The sequence below is a fragment of the Gobius niger genome (assembly GCF_951799975.1).
Source record: "Gobius niger genome assembly, chromosome: 4".
NCBI classification, from domain to species: domain Eukaryota; kingdom Metazoa; phylum Chordata; class Actinopteri; order Gobiiformes; family Gobiidae; genus Gobius; species Gobius niger.
Genome location: NC_136855.1, coordinates 27,218,463 through 27,240,420, shown reverse-complemented (window position 1 = coordinate 27,240,420; position 21,958 = coordinate 27,218,463). Strand labels below are relative to the sequence as shown.

The 21,958-nt window shown below is 41.4% G+C and overlaps 1 protein-coding gene across 1 annotated transcript in view; it reads left to right on the top strand.

Moving 5' to 3' along the window:
* The window catches only part of fto (FTO alpha-ketoglutarate dependent dioxygenase), a 112,490-nt gene that overhangs the window by 15,727 nt on the left and 74,805 nt on the right, over positions 1–21,958 (top strand). Inside the window, exons 2-7 of the mRNA XM_079554477.1 lie at positions 3,382–3,459; positions 3,528–4,539; positions 6,729–6,854; positions 9,321–9,400; positions 10,543–10,686; positions 15,245–15,364. Of these exons, the coding sequence (XP_079410603.1) occupies positions 3,382–3,459; positions 3,528–4,539; positions 6,729–6,854; positions 9,321–9,400; positions 10,543–10,686; positions 15,245–15,364 (1,560 nt within the window). The remainder of the gene's footprint in view (positions 1–3,381; positions 3,460–3,527; positions 4,540–6,728; positions 6,855–9,320; positions 9,401–10,542; positions 10,687–15,244; positions 15,365–21,958) is intronic.

The window sequence follows — 21,958 nt, the reverse complement described above, 5'->3', positions numbered from 1 at the left end:
TCACGTCATCTAGGTCTGCCCAGGGCCCGTCTACAATCTGAATTTATAGCACTTTCATAGATATGATAAAGGTAGTTGGCACCGCTCTTCAAGGAACCGAGTGAAAGATGGTTTTGTTGTCCCTATGAATCACACAAAAGCCAGTTACGTGCCTTGCAAGTGTTACTTATAAAACCATTTCTAGTGTTTACAATGTCACTTTATTGTTGTCTGTGAAGCATTAGCCAAAATCCATATATGCTCAGTCCTATGCGATGTCCTCCTTTTACCTAAAACAGCGCATTCCAACAGACTCTCTGGGGCAGTGTATTTATCCCTCGAGCTAGTCAACTTATCTGGCTATTTTTCCCGCTATTGATGCTAAGCACTGGACATTAATCTGCTCACGCTTTGAAGAATGTGTCCACTGGAGTGTCACAGATGGGGGAAAAAATGAAATTAATAACTACATCCTACACAGTTTGATATCTCTTATTGGCCCGATCAAAGCAAGGCAATTGGTTTCAATTCTGCCAAATATGTTTTCCTATGATAAACAGTGGCTGATGGAATAATCCCATCAAGGAATAGACCGAGGGAGCGAAAGCATCAGATATATCACTCAGCGCAGATGGTTGCTGCGGCTACCACCAAGCATCTGCATTATTATGGGATTGGTAATCTCATTTCTAGCGGCTGAGTGGAAAGTGAGATTTTATTCCATTCTCGAATTAGATGCAGACACGAACAGAGATACATAGCGGTTTTTTTTTTTTTTAAGGCAAAGAGTCCATCTTCTTCAGAGGGTTTTGGTAACTCCTTGTCTTTCTTTTTCTTTTTTTTCCAGTGGAATTTTGGAGTTGCTTGATGCATTTGACATGTGTGTGACAGGACCGGTTGTGTGCGATAGGGGTTGAAACATCATCTTTGGGCTTGCTACCTTGTGCGTTTCCCCCCTTTTCTTTCCTTCTTTCTTCTTTTTTTTTTTTTTTCTGCGGGACGGGCGTTTCACTTGTCTGTGTAGTTGCGAATCTGACGTTGCGAATAAAGCCGATCCTAATAAACCTATATACCGACGTAGGCGTGCGCGAACACACTCGGCGCAGGTAACAAAAAACACACAAACCCCTATGAAAACCCGTCTGCCTTCTTCTACACCACTAGCCCAGAGCCTCACCTTGATATCTCCGGCTTCTGTCATAAGTCGGAATTCGACACCAGTGGATGTCAGCTTGTCAATTTTCTCTCCAACTGCCTTTGAGTGCAGTCTGGCCATGAATAGTGTATGTTGTTTTGTTTTTCAGATTCCAACTGTCTGCAAGTCTGTTTTTGTTTGTTCCAGAATAACTTGGAGAGGCCTGTACACTCATGTGCATCCTTTAAGAAAACTTTCAGCAGGTGTTGTGTGTTGTTTAGCCTAAGGTAAAGATTTATCCCTGAAGGTAAATTCGCCAAACTGCCTCGCATCACACGCCGTCCCATTTTCTTTTTTTTCTTACTTGCTTTTCTGTATTCCAATATCTCGCGTAAGTAGTCACTTGAGTAACTTTTTGAAGAAACTGTACTTCACACAGCACTTTTTACTTGCACTTTAGTAACAATATTTCAAGGTATCAATGTTAATGTGAGTAAATCTCTTAGTGACGAAATCTTCATGTTGACATATGGGAAAATATAATGTTTGCATCTTCTGTATCTATATTATGATTGATTTATTATCTATTTTTGTGGTGAATTATTGGAAACATCATAATTTTCTTTCATTAAACAATATTGTATTGTTTAGTCTGTTGAATTATGTCTCTACTAAAGAAAAAACAAACTTTTAAAGTGCATATGACTTATGGTTTTAATGCTTATGAAATGACTTGGATAACATCCATTTAGATAATTTCAGTGAAGCAGCAATTTTAATGAAAAAGGTTGGCCAGAAAAGTTATTTTTATTTGAATTTTTTAACTACTGACAGGACATGACATAGATACTGACAGCATCTCATCATAGAAGGGGCGTGGCCTTGCCGAGGGGGAAAACAATCTTTTGGGAAACCCAATTTTTCACTCTTTTTAGGCATTTTCTGGTGAAATTTAAACCTATTTATCACATTCAAATAAAGTAGTCTAAATTGTGTCCATATGGATGGATTTATTCACAGCACATTGTTCAGTAGAAGCGAATAAATGGCAGCCGTAGCCAGCGCTAGCTAGCGTTAGCATTAGCACGATTATTTATGTATTTATGGGCTGTTGAACCACTTTGCTCCTCTCCATGTCTTTGTATCTTTATTTAGTAGAAAACTGCATTCACAAATTCATCATTTGTTAAAGTAGTTTTTGAATAATTAGAGAAAGTTTAGATTTTGCTCTTGTTTTCCCCCCAACTGTTTTCAAACATAACCATATGGGCAATTCCAGAGATGCCGTCTTTATCTAGAAAAAGGTAACATTCCATAGCAGTTTGACTCATTGACTTAACATGGTTGGCACGGCAACCACTTAAAATGTTTGCCTTCATCTATGTCACTTCCTGTCGGTGTCCAATAAGGAAGTGAAACTATAAACATAAAATGGCCAAACTAAAGAAAACTAGGTACAGCCTTTAGCAAAATCTTTAATATAATGGTGTTAACTATGTTTTAGCAAAAAAAATTGTCTAATGTGTCATGTGCACTTTAAGCTCATGTAGCTGCCGGTACTCAAGTGGTATTTTCATATAGTACATTTACTCATAGTATTTAATTATTAGGATGATCTCTTGAGTCCACTAATTTCAAAGTAACATTATTTTTCTTAAGTGAGTATTGTGGCTTCTCTGTCAGCATGTCATCAAGTCTTGTTCATGTGTGGATTACGCGCACCGCCACTTGACGTGCAGAACAACAGGGAGGGCGTGTGGAAATAGGGAGGGGAAACAGTTGTGAAATTTATTTGGGCATATAGTTTTATGCCAGTTGCCATTGGATTTACGGGTCAGAATGGAATGCAGCCCAATAAAAGCAACTTTGATCCCACCACCAGGTTGACAGTTTTATTGGAAGAGCTTTGTATGGCACAGGGCATCTTTTATAAGGTTGTGCGGAACCCCTCGGCAGCCTTCACAAAATCATAAAAATGAGAAGTCAGCAAGCGTCACGGTGTTTCGAGGATTAGTTTTGAATGCGTTTTCTATTGTCAAGGTAATGTTTTGTAAAAAATAAATACAATATAAAATTCACATTGTACAATGATATATTATTGACCTTGTACAAAAATGGAAACTCTTAAAATATATTATAATATATAATATATTATATAAAATACGCAAATCAAAATATAAGTTGTACTTTTTGTCCTGGAGATTTCAAGCAAATCCAATATCTGTGAATTGGTTTTGCCTTTACTTATTTTGTGTTGCACTTCACAGAGGCGAAGGCTACTGCAGGAGTTGGGAGACCAGAAGATTCCTTTTCTGGGACCCACAGATCAAGGATTTCAACAGCTGGTGAGTGGATCAAACATCCTGATACTTTATGGGAAGTGTTGATGTTATAAAGATTATTTCTTTTGCAGTGGGACTCCAGCTACACTGGACTTGTGTTAAGGAGGTCTTGTTCAGTTCCTGTTGAGCTCCATTCGCATGTGCAGGCGGCCTTCCTAACTCTGAGGAAGAAAGGCTGTCTCCTGAGGGATCTTGTGCGTGTCCGCGACAGGGATGTTTTCACCGCCGTGTCTCGCGCTCTGCTGGGTGAACCTGGGCACACCTACCGCTACCTGGACACTCGACTGTTCGCCATTCCCTGGCACAGTGAAGACAGTCAACTCAAAGGACAGGACTGTTGCGACCCAGATTTAAGGGCTGCTTGCAGAGCCTTATGGGAGCTGAATAACTTTTTCTGCTCTGATGTGTCTCAGTTAAAAGAAGGAGACAGACTTGCCCAATGTGCAAAGGCTGTGGACACAGAAGTCAAACAAGGGGATGAGGGGGACAGTGAAGACTCTAAAAACAGTGAGGGAGGGGAGTCTGAGTCCCGGCACAGCGAGGAGGGGGACACAGAGTCCAAACACAGCGAGGAGTGGGACATTGAGTCCAAACACAGTGAAGAAGGCTGCTCTGGGACAAAACCCGAGGGCGAGTGGGAGACGGAGTCTAAAAACAGCAGTGAGGAGGGCGAGTGCTCCCAAACAAAACAATGTGAAGCAAGTATTAGTTCACAAAGTGAAGTTAAGTGTCCTACATGGGCGACCAAGGCCATTTGTGGTTCAGAGACTAAGCCGCTGGGACTAGGGGACAATGAAAAACCAGTGGCGCAGCTCAAGCACAGCCTGTCAGATTATCACATCGAAGATAAAGAGAATCAGGAAGATAGGTTTTCCCAGCCCAGCTCACCGTGTCTTTGCACTGGTCCAGTCAAGTTCAATGTCACCTTGCTAAATTTTATGGACCCAGCAGCTATGAGCCACATCAAGGAAGAGCCTTACTGTGGCATGGGGAAAATGGCAGTCGGGTGGCACCATGATGAGAACCTTGTCACTCATTCCCCAGTGGCTGTTTATAGCTATAGCTGCTGTCATGATGAGAAAGGTAAGAAGCTCAGACTATAACTAATGTCCTTGTATATTCCTATGAAAATGTATTTGAACTTTCAATTCAGTGTACCACATAATACGAGTTCCAACAGTCTGAAATTAATATTCAGCTTTGCTTCACATCAATATCCCATCAAGTTATCTCATTTGTTTTCTGGCAAATCAGATGTGTTTAACCTTGTGCATCTCGGCCCTGCAGCAGCAGTGTGGCATCTGTAGACATGGCCCCTGGTGAGGCGTCATCAGATCCATCTATGTGATAGTGTCAGGGTATTATCAAATGTCATCACCAGCTTGTGCTGACAGCCTTATCATCAGCGTTGCTAAGGGAGATCACAGACATTTGGGTGTGAGCTCTTAACTCATGCTCAATAGCGTAGTCTAACAAACAGGTCTTATCATACTTGCTGCATCTCATCTAAATCTTTTCCCCAAGAAATGATCGATGTGCAATTATCTGATATGGAATAATGAGCCTGGCTTTGATAACTGTTCCTAGACTGTAGTGCTATAGCTAATGCGATGTCTGCTAATTATGGAGTGTGCTCCCTTTCAAGAGTTGATAGTATTTGCCGATGGAGATGATAAAGTATTTGAGCTGGAGCATATTCAAGGAGAACTTCTTGGAGAACTGAATAATGAACTGCAGAGCAAACACAACCCACAAAAACACCTCTTTAAGGTGGGAAAGAGTCTTTTTTTTATATCATCAAGATAATTTATAAATGGTGCTTTTCATCCGACCTTCCACCAAACAACTTTCTGCTTAATTTCTCATGATTTTTTACATCTTTCAAAAATCCACATCATGTGCATAATTTCATGTTCTCACAAAATGGGCAGTGCGGAGAATAGTAAAAGGTGCTAGTTCAATAAAGTCTGCATTGTGCAGGTGCAATGTCAACTTCTTTGACATCCCATTCCTGCTCAACACTTCACAGCTGGACTTTCTTCATTGGGACTTTCTAACCAAAAACACCTGCCTTTTATGTCTGTTTCAATGATTTGTTCTAGACCGTTTCAACTCTGACCCTGTGAACACAAGCTTCAAACACAATGCCATAGTACCTTGCCGCTCTGAGCAGCTGTGTCTTTTTTAGTTTTGGGTGACCCTTCTAACTTCAGAAAGAGGGAAGTCAGACCAGACATGTGCGTGGGTTGTTAGAACGTTGGACAGCACAGAACAAAGCTCAAATGGTTACCTCCAGGAATGTTACACCTTTACATCATGTTTCGTACACTGGCTGACTTTGCTGCAAGGCCAAAGCCAGCGTTAAATCTTCACTGAGAAAACAAGATGCCTTGTTGGTCATCTGCTTTTGAGTAGCCTCACACTGTTTAGGCAGTTGTAAAATGTGCTGTTCCCATCCACTCTCATCCAAAGGAATCTGCCCTGAATGAGTGTTTTCCGGCACCGCGATGATCCTCTACCATTCCCGAGGCCTTAGGGAGTGCTGTCATTAGCCGGCTCTCAGCGCACAATGGCTGGAAATTAAGTTACTATTTATCCGTGCTGAGCAAAGGAAAAGGCAGCTGTGGGGCAGAGAGGCCCAGGAAGACTTTAGTATTGATTTTTCTGAAGGGTGTTGGCCAGCCGAGCCAAATCTTGTTTTCTCCATGTGCCTTGTAAGAATGGAAGGAGAAAGGAGAGCAGAGAAGGTGGCTACAGAGACAGGAGTATCCAAGCATACCAGCGGACCAATAATACACTCTAAATAATATCAAGGGCTTTTATCTAACTCTTTCCACTTGAGCAGTATAATGATAGCATAAAGATCCTGTACTTACAGCCAATGTGATCACAAGAACACAGATTCCATTTGCTCTGCTAAGTGATTTTTACTCAGACAATGGGAGACATCTTCTATCTATTGTAAAAGTGTTGTGAATTAAATCATAACACCTTTAACTATTTTAAGTGCTGCGGATTTGATATTGATATTCTTTTCTTTTTTTTGTAAAGGTCAGTGGTGTTTATCAGGACAGCACTTAATCCTATTGCATAAAGACTACAAAGTACAAAAAAAAAAAAAAAAAAACATTGGTGCATGCCTGGTATATGTGTTGCTAAAAGTCCGCGCTCCTTCACACTCACTTGCTACATTAAAATGTTTTCTGTATGGCTGAAGTATGAAAAATCGAATGGGAAATGCTGTAGCCTGTTGAGCTCTTTGTGACTGACAGGTGAGAGCAGTGAAGGAGGCAGCAGCGAGAGATCCTACTGGAGAATCGGGCTGAAAGTTGCCTGGGACATCCACACCCCTGGCCTGATGCTGCCGCTCGAGTCCGGAGACTGTTATTACATGAGAGGTACAATAGTAATACCACAAAAAACAATTGCAATGCACACACTTCTCTAACATATCGCAGAGATCCATTATGTCTCCAACCCTTTTTGTAGTCTCTCAATCCTAGTTGTGCTGTTTTTGAACCGTCTTTAAAGTATATGTCTGTGCAATGAAAGGTACGGTCTTCTATATACTGTAAGTCTGAGAATACTCTCCCTCTCATGACACCACATAGGCTTTGTATCTGATCGAACTTTCTGGGGGAAAAAATGTAACGATGTGTCTGAGTGAGCTGTGTGCGAGAGAGACACTTTTTTAGCTTTGACGTTGGAACTCTGAGGTCCCATGTAATGATGTGCGGAGAGGTTAGGAAAATGTTATGTTTTTGAAGTTTTGACCCAGTGCTGACTAAGAGCACAGATGACCAGTCAGAAGAGTGTAAATCATTGCTTTATGCATTGGGCTGCAGTGACGGACACCTCAGTCTGTCTCTTTGACCCTCTGCATGCTCCCTCATTATTTTCTCCAAGTGTGAGGGCATGTATCCACATCACTGCAGCTGGAAGTGTTCAGATGGATAAAGAGTTAGGAAGTGGACTGGATCTTGAATCTGTGCTTTTATGGGCAGCCTATACGCTTTCCACATAAGGGAGGATGTTTAGTTCAGAGTCAGCCAGACACAAGAGTTCTCTTTCGTGTAAGATAATATTACACGCATATTTGTTTAAATAATTACTTTAAATAATATTTTATTTGATATTATTAATTTCCACAACTTTCTGTATATTCTTGAAGGGTATTGCATATTCTTTTGTTCTCTTCTCTAGAAATAACATATTAGTATTTGACATGGGAGCTTGACCTACTCTAGCGTAACACTGTGGATTGATCAGGGTGTTCTTAAAGACTCATAATCCTTTACATATCTGCCTCTTGATTAACAACAGATTTAGCTCATGTCCAGCTCTACATTTTCTTATATTAACTATGCTTGTATTTACACAGTAGAGGGTTCTGTCCCAGATAAATAACATGATCAAAATATTCAGTACTACATAACAACACTGTATTTTGGAAAAAACATTTCCTAAGAATTCCCTACTGGATGCATTGCTTTCTAAATGGAGGCTTGTTTCCAACCTGAAAAGAATACACAATTGATAAGTTGAACTTCTTTGAACTTGCTTGGAGAAATATTCACACATTTGCACTGTATGCAGCCCTTTGCTTTGAGACATGCAGTAACTCATGTCCTGACTGAGGACGATAAATCGGGGGTTAGGATACGTTGCACCTGTATTCCAGTGACATACACCCTATGATAAGTAGTTTTGTGGTATTAGAGGGAAAGTACAATGGCATATAACCACAGACACCATAATGTCTTTTCACCACCATTTGTCGCCGACTGCCCCCTTTGAACTGCTAATGTCTGAGCTGCTGGAGGCAAATTGAATCACCATCATTTCCACCCAAATGGAATTTCAGTGGTTAAAAAAGAACAATGCAAGTCTTGACACCGGGCCTGTTCAATAATCTGATTTCCAGCTCCCAATGCACAGGGGGATTGAAGCTAAAGAGTTGACCCAATATATTTAAAAGCCTGCTTCCTGGAAAAGGAGGACAAGTGGCAGCAGGCGCAGGGGTTGAAAGAAAGATAAATATTTATTACAGTTATCGAGTTTGCCTCTACTCCCTCCTGATCTCACTGACGCATCAGACGCGCCAAGAAAAGAGCAGATTGATGGAGATAATTTGTTATTGGATATAAACAGTTTTAAAGACGCAGAGTAATTCTGCCCAGAGACGTAATCCTTCACAATCTCATCAGGGTGAAGAAAACACCGGCAAGTTGTTTTGTTTGTCACCATCTTTTTCCCCTTCCACCAAACAATAATATCTTCCTTCCAAAGCATTTGGCTGTTTGACTTTCAAATCACAGGCATTAGCCAGTGTACTCTTGCTCAAGGCGGGTGTAAATATGCACATGTGCTGTGAATGACAGCCCTGTCATGGCTAAATTAATTATTGGTATGAGGCAAATAATGGCAGAGCTGCGAAACATCTATACACACAAAGAAACACATGGAGGGATACACTGGAAACAGCAGTAAGGCCTCCGTGTAAAGCTCCTGTGATATTGGACAAATGTTTGCTGGTGTGGGTCCTCCATCTTGACAGATTGAGCACTATCTGGTTTTGTTTGGTAATTAAAATTATGGTACAATGCAGCTCAGTCTATTTGAATCAAGACTGGACCAAGTGCAATCTGTCTGGGAGTACAACATGATTTAGTTGTCATGTTCATTCATGCCCCACTTTTTATTTGTCTTTGCATCCAAATGACTTTTTAATTCACTGCCTTTACATTTCTTAGACTGAAACACACACTGAAACACTTTAAGCTCATTGTCGACTGTGACATTTTCTTCAGTGTTTTAACTGATAATTCTCTATGCTTGACATTTTCTCTTGCTGTGTTTACCAGATGACCTGAACACCACCCATCAGCACTGTGTCCTTGCCGGAGACACTGCGCGTTTCAGCTCCACACACAGAGTGGCCGAGGTGAGAAGCCAACTTGTCTAAAAGTAGCCGGCAAGCTGTCTGGTCATTTGGCCTTAGTAATGGGGTCAGTGCCACGCAACAGCAAACAACCATCTGTAGCAAATTTAACAATGGTAAAACATAAAACATTGTGACTTTTGTGTGTGCTTGTTCAGAGAGTGTACTACAACCGCGGCAAAAAATAATGATAATAAGAATTTGCTTTATTTTGTTCTGTTTTGCTTTGTTTTAGTTATATATAAAGTGAATAAAAACCAAGTTGACTCTCTTTTTATCGATCAAAGTAACATGACTTCATCAATCATATTTTTAGTAGGGCTGAAACAACTAATCGATTATTGAAATAGTTGACAACTATTTTAGTAATCAATTAATCGTTATCTAGTAAACATAGACTCAAATAGAGCAAAAATGACATGAAAATTGTGTATTTTTAATGAAAACCTATCCAATCAGAAAGCAGAATTAGCACTAAGAGCCTTCAACAAACATTCACTTTAAGTTTACTCCATCAACATGTCCTCAAGTGGCCGCACTTTAGATTTATGAGGTAAAAAATTGAAAAAATAAAATTTTCCTACACCATTCACAGCCAAGCGATTAATCGGTTAATCGTAAACATAATCGATAGATTAATCGATTACCAAAATAATCGTTTGTTGCAGCCCTAATTTTTAGATTTGTTTATTTTTTTACAAAAATATTATGTTGATATGGGGACCCAGGGGGTACGCAAGCAGGGTACTTATTTCAGATTTAAAAAGAAGTTGAAACTTCTCTTGATTATTGAGTATTGAGTATGATTTTGACAGCCTTTTATACAATGTCTTAGCTAACAATCTGGCCTTTACTTGATCGTTTTCTAATTAACTGTTAACAATCTCGATGTTGAGGGTACTTAAGAATAAAAAAAAATGTCCAAGGGGTATGTGAGGTTGGGGACCAATGGTCTAAATAAACAGTGTCTAATTAACCATGGATTGCATTTACTGTACTGGAATATTTATGAAGCAGCTAAATGAAATAAAATTATTGTAATAAATGATCAAACTGTAATATGTTTGTTACATTTATATCTTCAAAAACTCAGTTATATACAGTCACACGTATTGGTTTAAATACATCTCGTTTCTTCCCATCAGTGTTCGAAAGGGACACTGACCTACATCCAGTCGCGGTGTCAGGAGGCTCTGTCCAACCTGCGCATAGACCCGGAGACTGGCTCCCACAGCCTGCTGGCCCTTCTGCCCACCACTCTACAGCTCTGTGAGGAGATTCACAATGAGGCATGTTCACACAAGCCAACAAGTTCACCTGTGACTTAACATGTGTTATTGGACGTGAATACATTACTAAACAAATACGCTACCAGTTTGTAGCTTTTAAGTTAAATAAAAATGAAATACAGTAAGTAGCACTGGATTTCCGTTTTACAGTTTTACTTTATCAATGCAGTTAAATTACAGTGTATCCTATGGACGCTCTCTAACTTCTTTTATGACCAGGTTGTTGTTACTCTCGGTAATGCCTCCCAATAGGAAGTCCAGGTTGCTCTAATTTGTCCTCACCTGTGATGGATTGTAACGCAATAGCGACTCCATATGTTATCTAAAGATGGAATCATGCCCTGCTCCGTTCACTAACCCCTTTCACACACAACAATGAGTGATGCTGGCTTGGGATTCTGAGGGATAGAGCGAGGTTAACAAAGAGCAACACGAAGGCCGTCTGCGCCTTAACCAGCCCCCTGTGTTGGCTTGCCACAGGCCAGCAGTTAATGTAGAACTTCACCTCTCCCCTTTGCATCCTTGGCCTCACAGCGCACATCTTGGATGATGCTAGCACCCAGACCCACAGTAGGGAGCCATGACAGATGAGTCTGACTTAAGGTTGTTTAAAGGTTGTACACCATATTAATTATTCAATACCACCAAACAATAAGGGGAGTAGTGTCAAGAGGAGCACAGTTCTCGCTAAGCTTGCATGTTGGCCTGTGCCACATAAGGCTGCTTTATTTATTTGCTATTTATAAAAGAGCAGGTGTGCGTTTGTATGCGCAAGTGTTTAAGTAGGAGGGGGCTCTCTGGGGTCCGAGCTTACGCTACCTGGCACTCGCAATGATCGATGTGGCCATTTGTTTTGAGTTGCCCACGAGAACGAACACACACTTAAATGATGTATTGTTGCTGGAGTTATTTATGATGGCGGCCCACTTTGGTGCTTGGCGGGTGCATATTGCGCGGGTCGTGTTTGACATGGACAACCAAGAAGTGAACAAGCCTGAGACGCACGGGCAGGCTGACCTGAACACCACCTTATGGGCCATTCCTTAAGAAGTGCTAAACAGCCAGATTGCACCTGGTGACGTGCCATGGATGCAGTGCAACATGGTGCAATGGCAGGAGGGAGGAGGAGGAAGAGGTTGACTTGTCACAGGATGTGGGAAGGTCTGATGATGATGAAGCAGAGCGTTACCTTCTGAGGCTGGCTGTTTGGGGATGTGGTGGAATGTCAGGTCAAAGTAGCAGCTCAAGGGAAACCTCCACAAAAATGAAGAAAACTCCTCATCCCACCTGTTTGTAAAGCACAGGCCCTCATAGCCTCCTTTTTTAATCTCGCCCCCTTTAGTTGGAAAAGATGGGGGACATGTACTGTACTGCATTGCCACACGGCCCCGCGCATGTTTGGCTTTGAAATGCTAATCTCAGACGCAAATGTCTTGTCTCATTTAAAGCCACTGTGTCACTTCCCAGGTGGGTGTGTGACAGAGTGCCCTAAGGGACCCCTCTAATGATGCTAGTCCCCCACAGTAAATATTGAAGGGAGGGACGCTCTTTTCCCACATGTTCAGACTGAAAGTAAACTGTGCAGAAACAGTAGTGTCTGACCTTGTAGTGTCCTGTTTTCTGGGCCAAAGTATCTCCCCAGGCTCCTAGGTCTTTGCTTGTCTTCAGAGCACTTGCTGTGTGGTTTTAGTCTCAGATGTCATTGTAATCCTGTCAGTGAAACTCAGAATGCTTGTGCTTTTTGTCTTTCAAAATTGTTTACAGTTGTTACTTACATGTCATCTGCATAATTGCATTTAATGAGTACTTGCATGGCCATTAAAATAATACAGTTGTACAATGTTCTGATATTTAGGTAATATGATAATACTGGGCATCTTTACAATGTATTATCTGCATTGTAGTTCATATTTTAAGAGCAAACGTCATCGCTTTTATAATTAAATAGAAATCTAATTATTTTATTATTGAATAATGTTGACAATAATTTGTCATGTATGATGGATTGTATAAGCCATATGCCCTTTATGTCACTATAAGAAAAAGAAAAAGACGCTTAATAGTGTTTGCTTATGTGCCCTCCACAGTGGCAGTTTCATGAGTAAATGTGCTGTTTTTACAGCGAGTCTGGGGGACCACTTTTCCAGACTGAAGTGAGAGAAAAAGTAAACAGAGGAGGGCAGAGTGGGATCGATCCTATTCTCATCAGTTCCCACCTCAGGGCTCCGGTCCGGAAATTGATTTGACCCGCTGTGGGAATACTGTGAAGGTTTGGAAAAAATGTGCCTCATTAAATGGAGAAAAGGCCGCTGCTTGCTTTAACTCCAGAGTTGCCGTGCGGGTGGCCGGCCATCTAATGTAGGCCTAATGTGTAGTTAGTATGTCCATCACCTGGAGAGATGACAGCGAGTGCCGCAGGGGAACCACTCGCTCCCTTCTCGCACAGCCATGCCGTCTGAGAGAAAAACTAGCCCTAACAACCGCTCTCTCTTTCTCACAAGTTTTGGCTCGGTCTGCGTGGGTAAGGTGACATTTAGTTTGGGTTCCTCTCTTGGTAAAGCACAGCTGGGTGGCCAGGCTCCAAATGCCACAGCGACTGCTTTTCTCCGTGCCTTTGGATGCTTTGCTTTGGGTCGGCTGTGTCTATGCGCAGTAGGGGACAAGCAGCCATGTCAACTTAAAGTGGAGACACAGGTCAGATCCTCCTCACTAAAGGACAGGCGGACAATCAGAGGGATAGTAGGAGGGACAGAGAGAGGGGAAGGGATGTCCGATATCGGCTCTCCGGGCTTTGTTGTGTGTTTGAGCTGTAGTGATCGAAGGGGAGTGGATTTTGAGAGTGTTGAAGGGACCATAAAGGATGACATTTCTTTGAAGGGTGGCTTGTATGGAATGACTGAGGGGCTGCTGAGCACTGCCACTGGCTGTGTATTCTTCCTGACATGCCCCAGTCCTTGCATGTCATCCCCGCTGTGATCAGAGCATTTGAAAGCAAATGGCAGGATGATTCTGTGTACTGCTTCAACCAATGCTGCCACTATTGAGATTGTTTTTCCGATTGTGGAAACTAAAATGCAGGTTGCTTATTGACTGGACTTAACACTTTAAAACGTCTGATAATTGTAAAGGAAAGTGATGTGTTGGTTTATTATTTGTGAGTAATTACAACAACATGGGTTCAAATCCTATCATTATTTACTATTAATCTCCAAAGATGGGGAACTTGTCCACATGGCTTCTTTTTGAAATACCTTTGCTACTCTTTATTTTAATACTTCTTTTTAAACAAAAATAAAACATCTAAAACATTTAAATGACAACTATTAAAATCGATTGAAAACACATTCTCCAATTAGCTGTATTATTAGAAAAAGAGAAAAAAGTATAAAAAATAATTACCAAACAACAATGGCACAACGTGTGTAGAGCACATACTTGAACCTTGTTGTGACATTTCTGCAGCTCCAGAAGGGATTTGCACTGCTTTGTTTCGTGCAGTAAACAAAATAGTTTTCAGAAAATAACAATAGCTCTCTTTGTCCTTTCTTGATACAGACCCCTTTATGCAAGTGGATTCTGTGTTGTACAGTTGTCTGCGTCAGACAGAAATGCAACATGCATTGTTTTGGGTGGATGATGCTTTGTAGGACGTTTTGGGGGTGGGCAACTAAAGGCTTTACTTTCCTGGTGGCGGCAATTGGGGCAATCTTTGACACTCACAGTCACAGTGGCAGAGTACGTAGACGCTAACAAAGGGGATCACACACCTGTGCAGACAGATACACTCTCATACGCATGCTAGTGCTACGGCATAAACATAAACATGCAGACGCACTTAGCGGAGAGATAGGCCACACCTGGCTACATGAGGCATCCTTGCGAGGATTAAATCAGCACTTCAAAAGCACAGGAAACAAAAACACTCCCAGTGGAGGAGCGGCTCGGCAGCAGAGACTGTCATTTCCAGACGTACAGGAAAATGGTGAGAAGGGGAGGGATGTGGAGGAAGAGCAGAGGAAGAGAAGGGCGGAGCTTTCAGGTGCGCTCTGTCTGTGCAGCCACTCAGTTTGGTGAGGCAACCGACTTTACTTTGTATTCAGAGTAGTCTACATTTGTTGTCTTTTTAGACGGACACAATTTCTGGACATTTTTATTGAAAACAACAATAAAAATGTCTACAATAAAACAACAATAAAACAACAATATCATATCTATATGATATTGTTTAAACATTGATTAAATTAATAACACTACCCAGACATAAATTAAATTCTGAATCAAACAGAGCAACCCAGTATACAACCTGCCATAACTGAACACACAACACATAAATTAAGGATGTTTTCTATCTTATTTATTGACATTTTCTCAGCACTTATTTTCAGTTTCATAATAGTTTAACAGTAGAGAGTTTAATAATGTCACAGTACTGGTACACATCACTTTGTTTCTAGACTGTTTTGAATTGTGTTGCCTTTATTTGAAAATGTTTTATTTTAAGAATACTTCAAGAAGCGTATTTATTTGTGTATATTTTATATGCTTGGTGCACATACAGGTGGAGTTCGAGTGGCTGCGGCAGTACTGGTTCCAAGGCAGGCGCTACACTCGCTTCTGCAGATGGTGGAGCAGACCCATGGAGCAGCTGGAGAGCGACTGGAGGCTTTTGGAAACTATGGTAGGCCGACTCAGACACAGACATATTAGTGTTTCGTATGTGATTTCATGCAAACAGCTATCATTTTATACAATTACTGCAACATGATGACAGAAATTCCTAGACTCTTTGAAGTAGGACACATTAACATTTTTAGATCTCATATTAATTTGAAACATGCTTTCACTTGTGCCTCTTTTGCAAAGTACCTTATGATCTTGCAGGACAAAAAAATCTTCCCTTAAGCAAAATAGCTGTGTAAAACGACATGATATATTGTCTAACTACTTGCCACAACGCATTATCAAGAGTGTGTCATGCTTTCTAATTGAAGCCTCATCCAACCTTTAATACGGGCATGCGGGCGAGCGGGATTTAGTTCAACACCACTATAAAGAAATCACTCACAATAAGACAGATTATTATGATACCTTAATCATAGTTGCGGTGTACACACTGTACCATTGTGTCCTTTCCAAAGAGCAGAGTCTGTCGAGCGTGTTTATGACCCAGGCTCGCAGCAAGCAGCAGGGGGCACTCTTGCATCACTGTATAGCACAGCATCTCAGCAATCTCTGCCTCTCTCCCCGGCTTTTTCCTCCACGCCGCCGTTCACCCGGGCCCTGCTCCTGCTGTCTCGGGGAGCTCTCTGTCTCTGTCAGTGTCGGCCGCTGAGCAGTAATCACATCTAATGCTCAGGCGGGGATAAAGACAGGAGGCTGGAGGAGAAGTGCACTGCGCGGCTCGCTCACTCTCTCCTCTCCGCGCGCTAGAAACAGCCCGAGTATATGAGGGTATGTGCGCGTGTGTGTGTGTGCGCGGTGTGCGGAGGAGCGGGGGTTCAAACTCCAGCTGCACCTTAAGGCCCTCGATGAAGTGCGCAATTCGGACCCGTATTTATGTGTTTAGTGAAGGGCAGTGGTTAAAAGTGAAGCCTTTTTTTCCCTTTTGAACTGCCATCACTTTCTAATAGGCAACCTGGGTCTGCAATCATATACCTGAGCTGATAAAGATTACAATTTTGGTACAGTGTTATACTATTTATAGAAAAGCAAAATAGAAAATAAAGGAACACATTTGTTACAGCCTGAATTTTGTAACCTGTAAGGACACATGCATTGGTGATTTCTTTATGTATTAGTTATTTACTTAATTTTACCATAAAGCAACTTGTATGTATAATTTTGGACAGTGTTTAACGATTATTAAGATTTTTGTTATACAAACAAATTTTAACTAGTATTTATAGATGAATACTGTTTATTTATGTGAATTCAGAGCATTTTAATTTGTGCATTATGTTGTTAACCAAAACCAGAACTCAAATAAATTGCGTTGTTAGTCCGTATTGCTCCCCATAATTTATAACATTGAAACAACAAAAGACTTTATTCCAAATACCGTTTGCTGTTGTTAAACCAAATTGAACCATACGTTATATCTGCTATTGATTTATACCCAACTCAATTATTCAAATAGCATCAAAAGCAACTGTTTCCCTCCGCACAAATGCATATCGAACCCGCGCAAAAATAATAACACCGGCGGATGCATAAATATAATGATTCACTATTGTGATGAAAGGCAGCATTATTGCTCTCACAAGCAATATTTACATACATGCATCGACCTGAGGAAAAGCACTTCATAGATGGGACTTATAGATTCCCCCCCGCCTCTCATTGCTTTGGATAGCTCGGGCTACTGGGCTGCTGTTAGATTAAAACACAATTCCTGTGATTACTTTTAGGCATTTAAATTTTACAGGTCACGTCTAGCTCATATTTTTACATTTTTGGAGCCCGGCGACTGACGGTCTCATTCAGAGGAATATCTATGACCTGCTAAATGCATATGAGGTTTATTTTCATTCGATTGTCTTTCCCCGCCTCGCTTGGAGTTTATTTTAATTCCAGCGTGCCGCCCCCCCCCCCCCCCCCTTTTTTTTATTATATGTTGTTAAATCTGATTTTACTCGGGATATTTTAAGATAATAAAAAATCTGTATCTTCAATGGAGTTTATAAAATTACACCATGTTTTACTGTGCGTCAGACTGTAGCAATAAAAACACGGTGTATTCCCGCCAAAATAATAATATTAACAGTAAGTCCTTTCTTGTCATATTTAGCACACGGCGTTATGGGATGCGCTGGCCTATGTATGCATTTGCTAGTTTGTTGAAGGAATATTGAGATATGGAGAGGGGGGGCAGGCTCCTGTTTATGGATACTGTCTATCCCTGGGGCCCTCTCCCTTCAGCTCAGCCTGTTGTCATGCAAATGCTCACCCTTCCATTTGAATGACATTCTGATAAAATGCATCAAATAAATAAATGAATATCTTAGACAAAATAGGTCCACTCCTTCGCTCTCGCGCCATAACGGGCATGATGGCTGATTTTAAACAAAGGGCTCCTGCATAATCTTGGACTGTGTCTATAGGCAGGTCCATAGGCTTCACCTTAAAGGCTCCTTCTCTCCCCGGGCGAGCGCGGGTGCTGAAGTCCGTTCAGAAGCCTCCATCTTGACGCCTTGCTCTCCCTCAGGACACTGCTATCACCATGATCATACACCGGTGACATTTCTTTAAACTAGCAACAATGAATAGCTTCCGCCTGAGTGACAATAGACAGAGAGCCTTGGTTTTTATGCAGAATATTTTAAATACCGCTGTGGTGTTTTTTTTTTTTTTTTTATCTCTTCAATGCGGTGGGGAGAAACGACAGCGGTGGGCCCGAGAGCTTTTTTTCCCCCTGTCCTGTGTGTTGTGTGTGTGTGGCTTTGCACGCACCATTGATGTTAATGTATGCACTCGGCGTGACTTTAATTGATTTAGCCGCGCCGCTTGCACAGTACAGCTTTTTCCCTAATTTGTCACTTTTCTGACTTCTGTAGCCGTTCATCTCGCAACTTCAAAAGCCGCCGTGGATGCAAAGAGATTTCAATGCACTCCGTCTCTCTTTGGCTTCTTCCTTTTCTCTTTATGTTCCTTCTTTCTCTTGTTCTCCTGCAACGGTTTCTTCCTCATTTGACAGGAGAACGTGGCTCCTAGATGGAAACCTTTTCAACGCATATCAAGGAAATTAATCTACTTTCATAATAAACGGGATATGCACACGTGAATACATTTGTATACTTCAAGATGTACAAAACAGGAAGTGGTACGAGGGCCGTGTCTCCCTCTCCTCTGTGCAACCCAGCCTGTCACGTTGTGTTTCCCAATGGTTTGGTCATATACCTACACATTTCCGCGATGACATATTTCCCCCCTCATTGTGTGACAAAGTATGGGCTCTCTATATATAATAGAGGATGCGCTTAGTGGCCATTTCATCTCCTTCCCTCGCTTTAATAACAGTCTCCGGAAACAATCTGGGGGCTGCTGTGGAGGGGCTGCACTGCAATCATACACTGACTAGCCCGGGTGCCATCGATAGCTGATTAGGTTATTGACCTGGCGTGTGAAGAGTGGCTGCGAGGGGCGAAGGAGGCGAGTGCGCAGTAGGGACAGACTGTAGACACACAGGAGGTGGGGAAGGGCTTGTGTGTGTTGGGCGGAGGAGGGCTGGGGGGTCAATGTAAATGTTATTGCCTTGTGAGCTCATTTGATCAAAGTCCTGGAAAGGTTAAGCGAATCCAATCTGGTTTTGTATGGCAGAGTGGAGACACAGACGCTAGGGAAGAAACCCCCAGGACGGAGAATGGATTATCATATTGGCGTTGGAGTAGAGGGGCCTCCGACGGACAGTTTACCCTGCCCGTAATGCGTTTAGACAGCAATTGGCCTTAATAACCTTTATTGACTTCAGCGGGTCAGTGCCAAGAATCTAATTATCAAAGTGTATCAATTTCATTGGAGTTTAGAGTTGCACCGCTCAAAATAATTATTTTAAGGTCGGGCTGGGGCAATTAATCCCCTCTCCACTTATTTGATGGCTTTGTAAAACATTATAAATGTTATGGTTTCTAGTGTGTGCTTCACTGTAAATAATTTCATGGAGCATTTTTTTGTAATGTATTATTTGGGGAGCTGGCCATATTGATTAGATTAGAAGGAAAAAGGGGTCCGTTTGCTGGCGAAAAGGCCACAGCTGAATCATGTCGAATAGGTTTACCAGCATATTTTCTCTCCTTCACTTGCTGTTTTACTCACATACCCAGGCAATTTTATACCCACTTTATATGCACACATGGAAGCCAGATTAATTATAACTGTGAACTAAGCAGTAAACTGTTTAAAGACCCTCTTTTATTGCTCATTATGAAACCATTTATTATGCTCTTATTTTCAATCACACAATGTTTATGCATCATATTGTTTTGCATTTTTAAGTCTATACCATGCAAATAGGCTTATAGATTTATTATATTCTCTGTGGAAGCGAATTGGCACACACAAGTGCCGTGCTGGTTTGTGCGTTGGGGGTTGTGCTACGCTGTCTGTCCATGTGTGAACAGTGAAAGTAAATGCGTAGCCACACACTAGTTTATCCTTCAGTGACAGTCAATATGAGCTGTTACCTGGATAGAAACCGGAGCTTGGACTCGGAAAATGTAATTTAGTTTAATGCGTCAGTATAGCCCAAGATAGTGCCACTCGATTATCCCCAACTGATTGAAATTGAAATTTCAGTTAAGTGTTATTGCAAAGGCTTTACTTATTTAGTTGATATAATGTCCTTTGAAAACAACCACATTTTGTTGTCACCATTGGATTTTGGTGTGTCTAAAAACTTAGATATCAACATGTTCTGAAATGTAAGGTGTCATATCGTATTAGTTTAGAAGTTGATAATCCTGGGCAAATTTAAAAAGTTCACTGAGATCTGAATCTTGATTGTAAAAGATTGTTTCCCAAGTTGTTAATCCCTTCACTTAGCCGGTTTCTGCTCCTGCTTCATTACGCTGGCCATCTCATGCAGTAGAATGGTCTCCTCCCCTCTCCTGGCCACCTTGTTGTCCACCATGGTGGCACCATGGTCCTGCAGCTCCTCCCTTCAGTTTTGCATCTTGGCTATTTTGTTTAAGCTCAACAGACTCTTTCATGCGGGATGTTTTCTCCTCTTTGCGACAGTATCTTTAAGTTCCTCTTGTATTTTTTCTGGCTCATTAATTTTAGTTTGTTTTACTGTTTCCTGAATGTGTACTCCTAGCAACCTGGTAATTGTATCTAAAAACTACCTATTTAAAGCAGTACCAATTAACTAAGTAAATACTACGCTGACAGAAAAGACAAAGGGATAGAGGGATCTTGTACATCCAATTACACAACAAATCATTTTTTTCACTCAAACTTGGCTGTAAATACTGTTTAAGTGGCGCTAACCCACAATTAGCTTTGCCCGTTAGCCTGTTAGCTTCTTCTTCGTGATTCCATTAGTGTGTATTGGTGACTCCTACCCGGTGGCAGGGAAGTTGCAATTGTGGATTTCTGGCCAGAGACACCAATCATCCCATTAACACTTCGTCGTTACCCCCAGAGGTACTATCGACCTAGATTCCCGTTTCCAAAGTCATCCAATTTTCTTTTTCGTGGAGTGGCCGGTGTTGTACTCCAGAGCACAGGTGTCCGTGATTGAATCAGACCCCCTATTTGTGCCGGTGAGTGCTCATCTTGAACCTTTTGGATTGGGCCTCCTTCCACCTTTCTTTGGTGTCAAACACTGTCCCTCTCTCTGAGCTTATTGAGGTTTTCCAACTTTTATTGCAGAACTTCTTAGTTTTTTGGCAGATAGTGAAGCTTGAGCATCACCAAGTTTGTGCCACTTTCAGTTTCCACTTTCTTGGCAAATTCTTCAACTCTGATCAGTCTCCTCCTCCTCCTCCTGCTTATTTTTTTCTAGGAGGTCAGCAGTCAAACTCATTTGAGTTTTGTGCTCCTTCCTGGTCTTCTGAAGTTCATCCCTCATTTGGTACACCTTCTCAGAAGACTTTTTGGTTTAGTTCCTCCTTCAAATGTAAATGTTCCGGGAGTGCAACTTCACATCCTCCTCTCTGTTTTTTTGCCATCGCAGTTTGAGATGCTTTTGTAAACCTGTGTATCACCATGGTCAGGCCCCTCAGTATTTTGTTGGCGTAATTGAGGACCTTTTCTTTTTGACAATCTATCTCCTCCTCCAAATCTTTTCCTTTTCTTGGAGATCAGTGGTCAAGCTCATTTGGTCGTCTGAAGTTCAGCCACCATGAAGATGCTGATATTTTGAAGTGGAGTGAAGTTGGAAAATTGTTCTGTTCCATCAACCAAATAAAATGAATTATTGTTGAAATAACTGGCTACTGTGACATTCATTCTAATCCACACATTCATTATTCCACAGCCTTGTTTACCTGCCGTTCTGTATTTGCTTGCATGCTGTACCTATTTAGCAAAAGCTGTATAAAAACGAAATTACCCAAAGATTATTGTTATTCTTCTTAAAACGGAAATATACAGCTGATAATACATTTTACATTATGCCGTTGCTTGTGTATTGAAATATAAAATGAATAGTACCGCGAGACGATGGAGTAGGAGAGAGATGGGGAGAAAGTGTTACGGTGGGAAGGTATTTTGCAATTCTCTTTGAAGTCCCTATTCAACAGGGTAAGCTGAATTTTTCGGCATTGCCTGATAG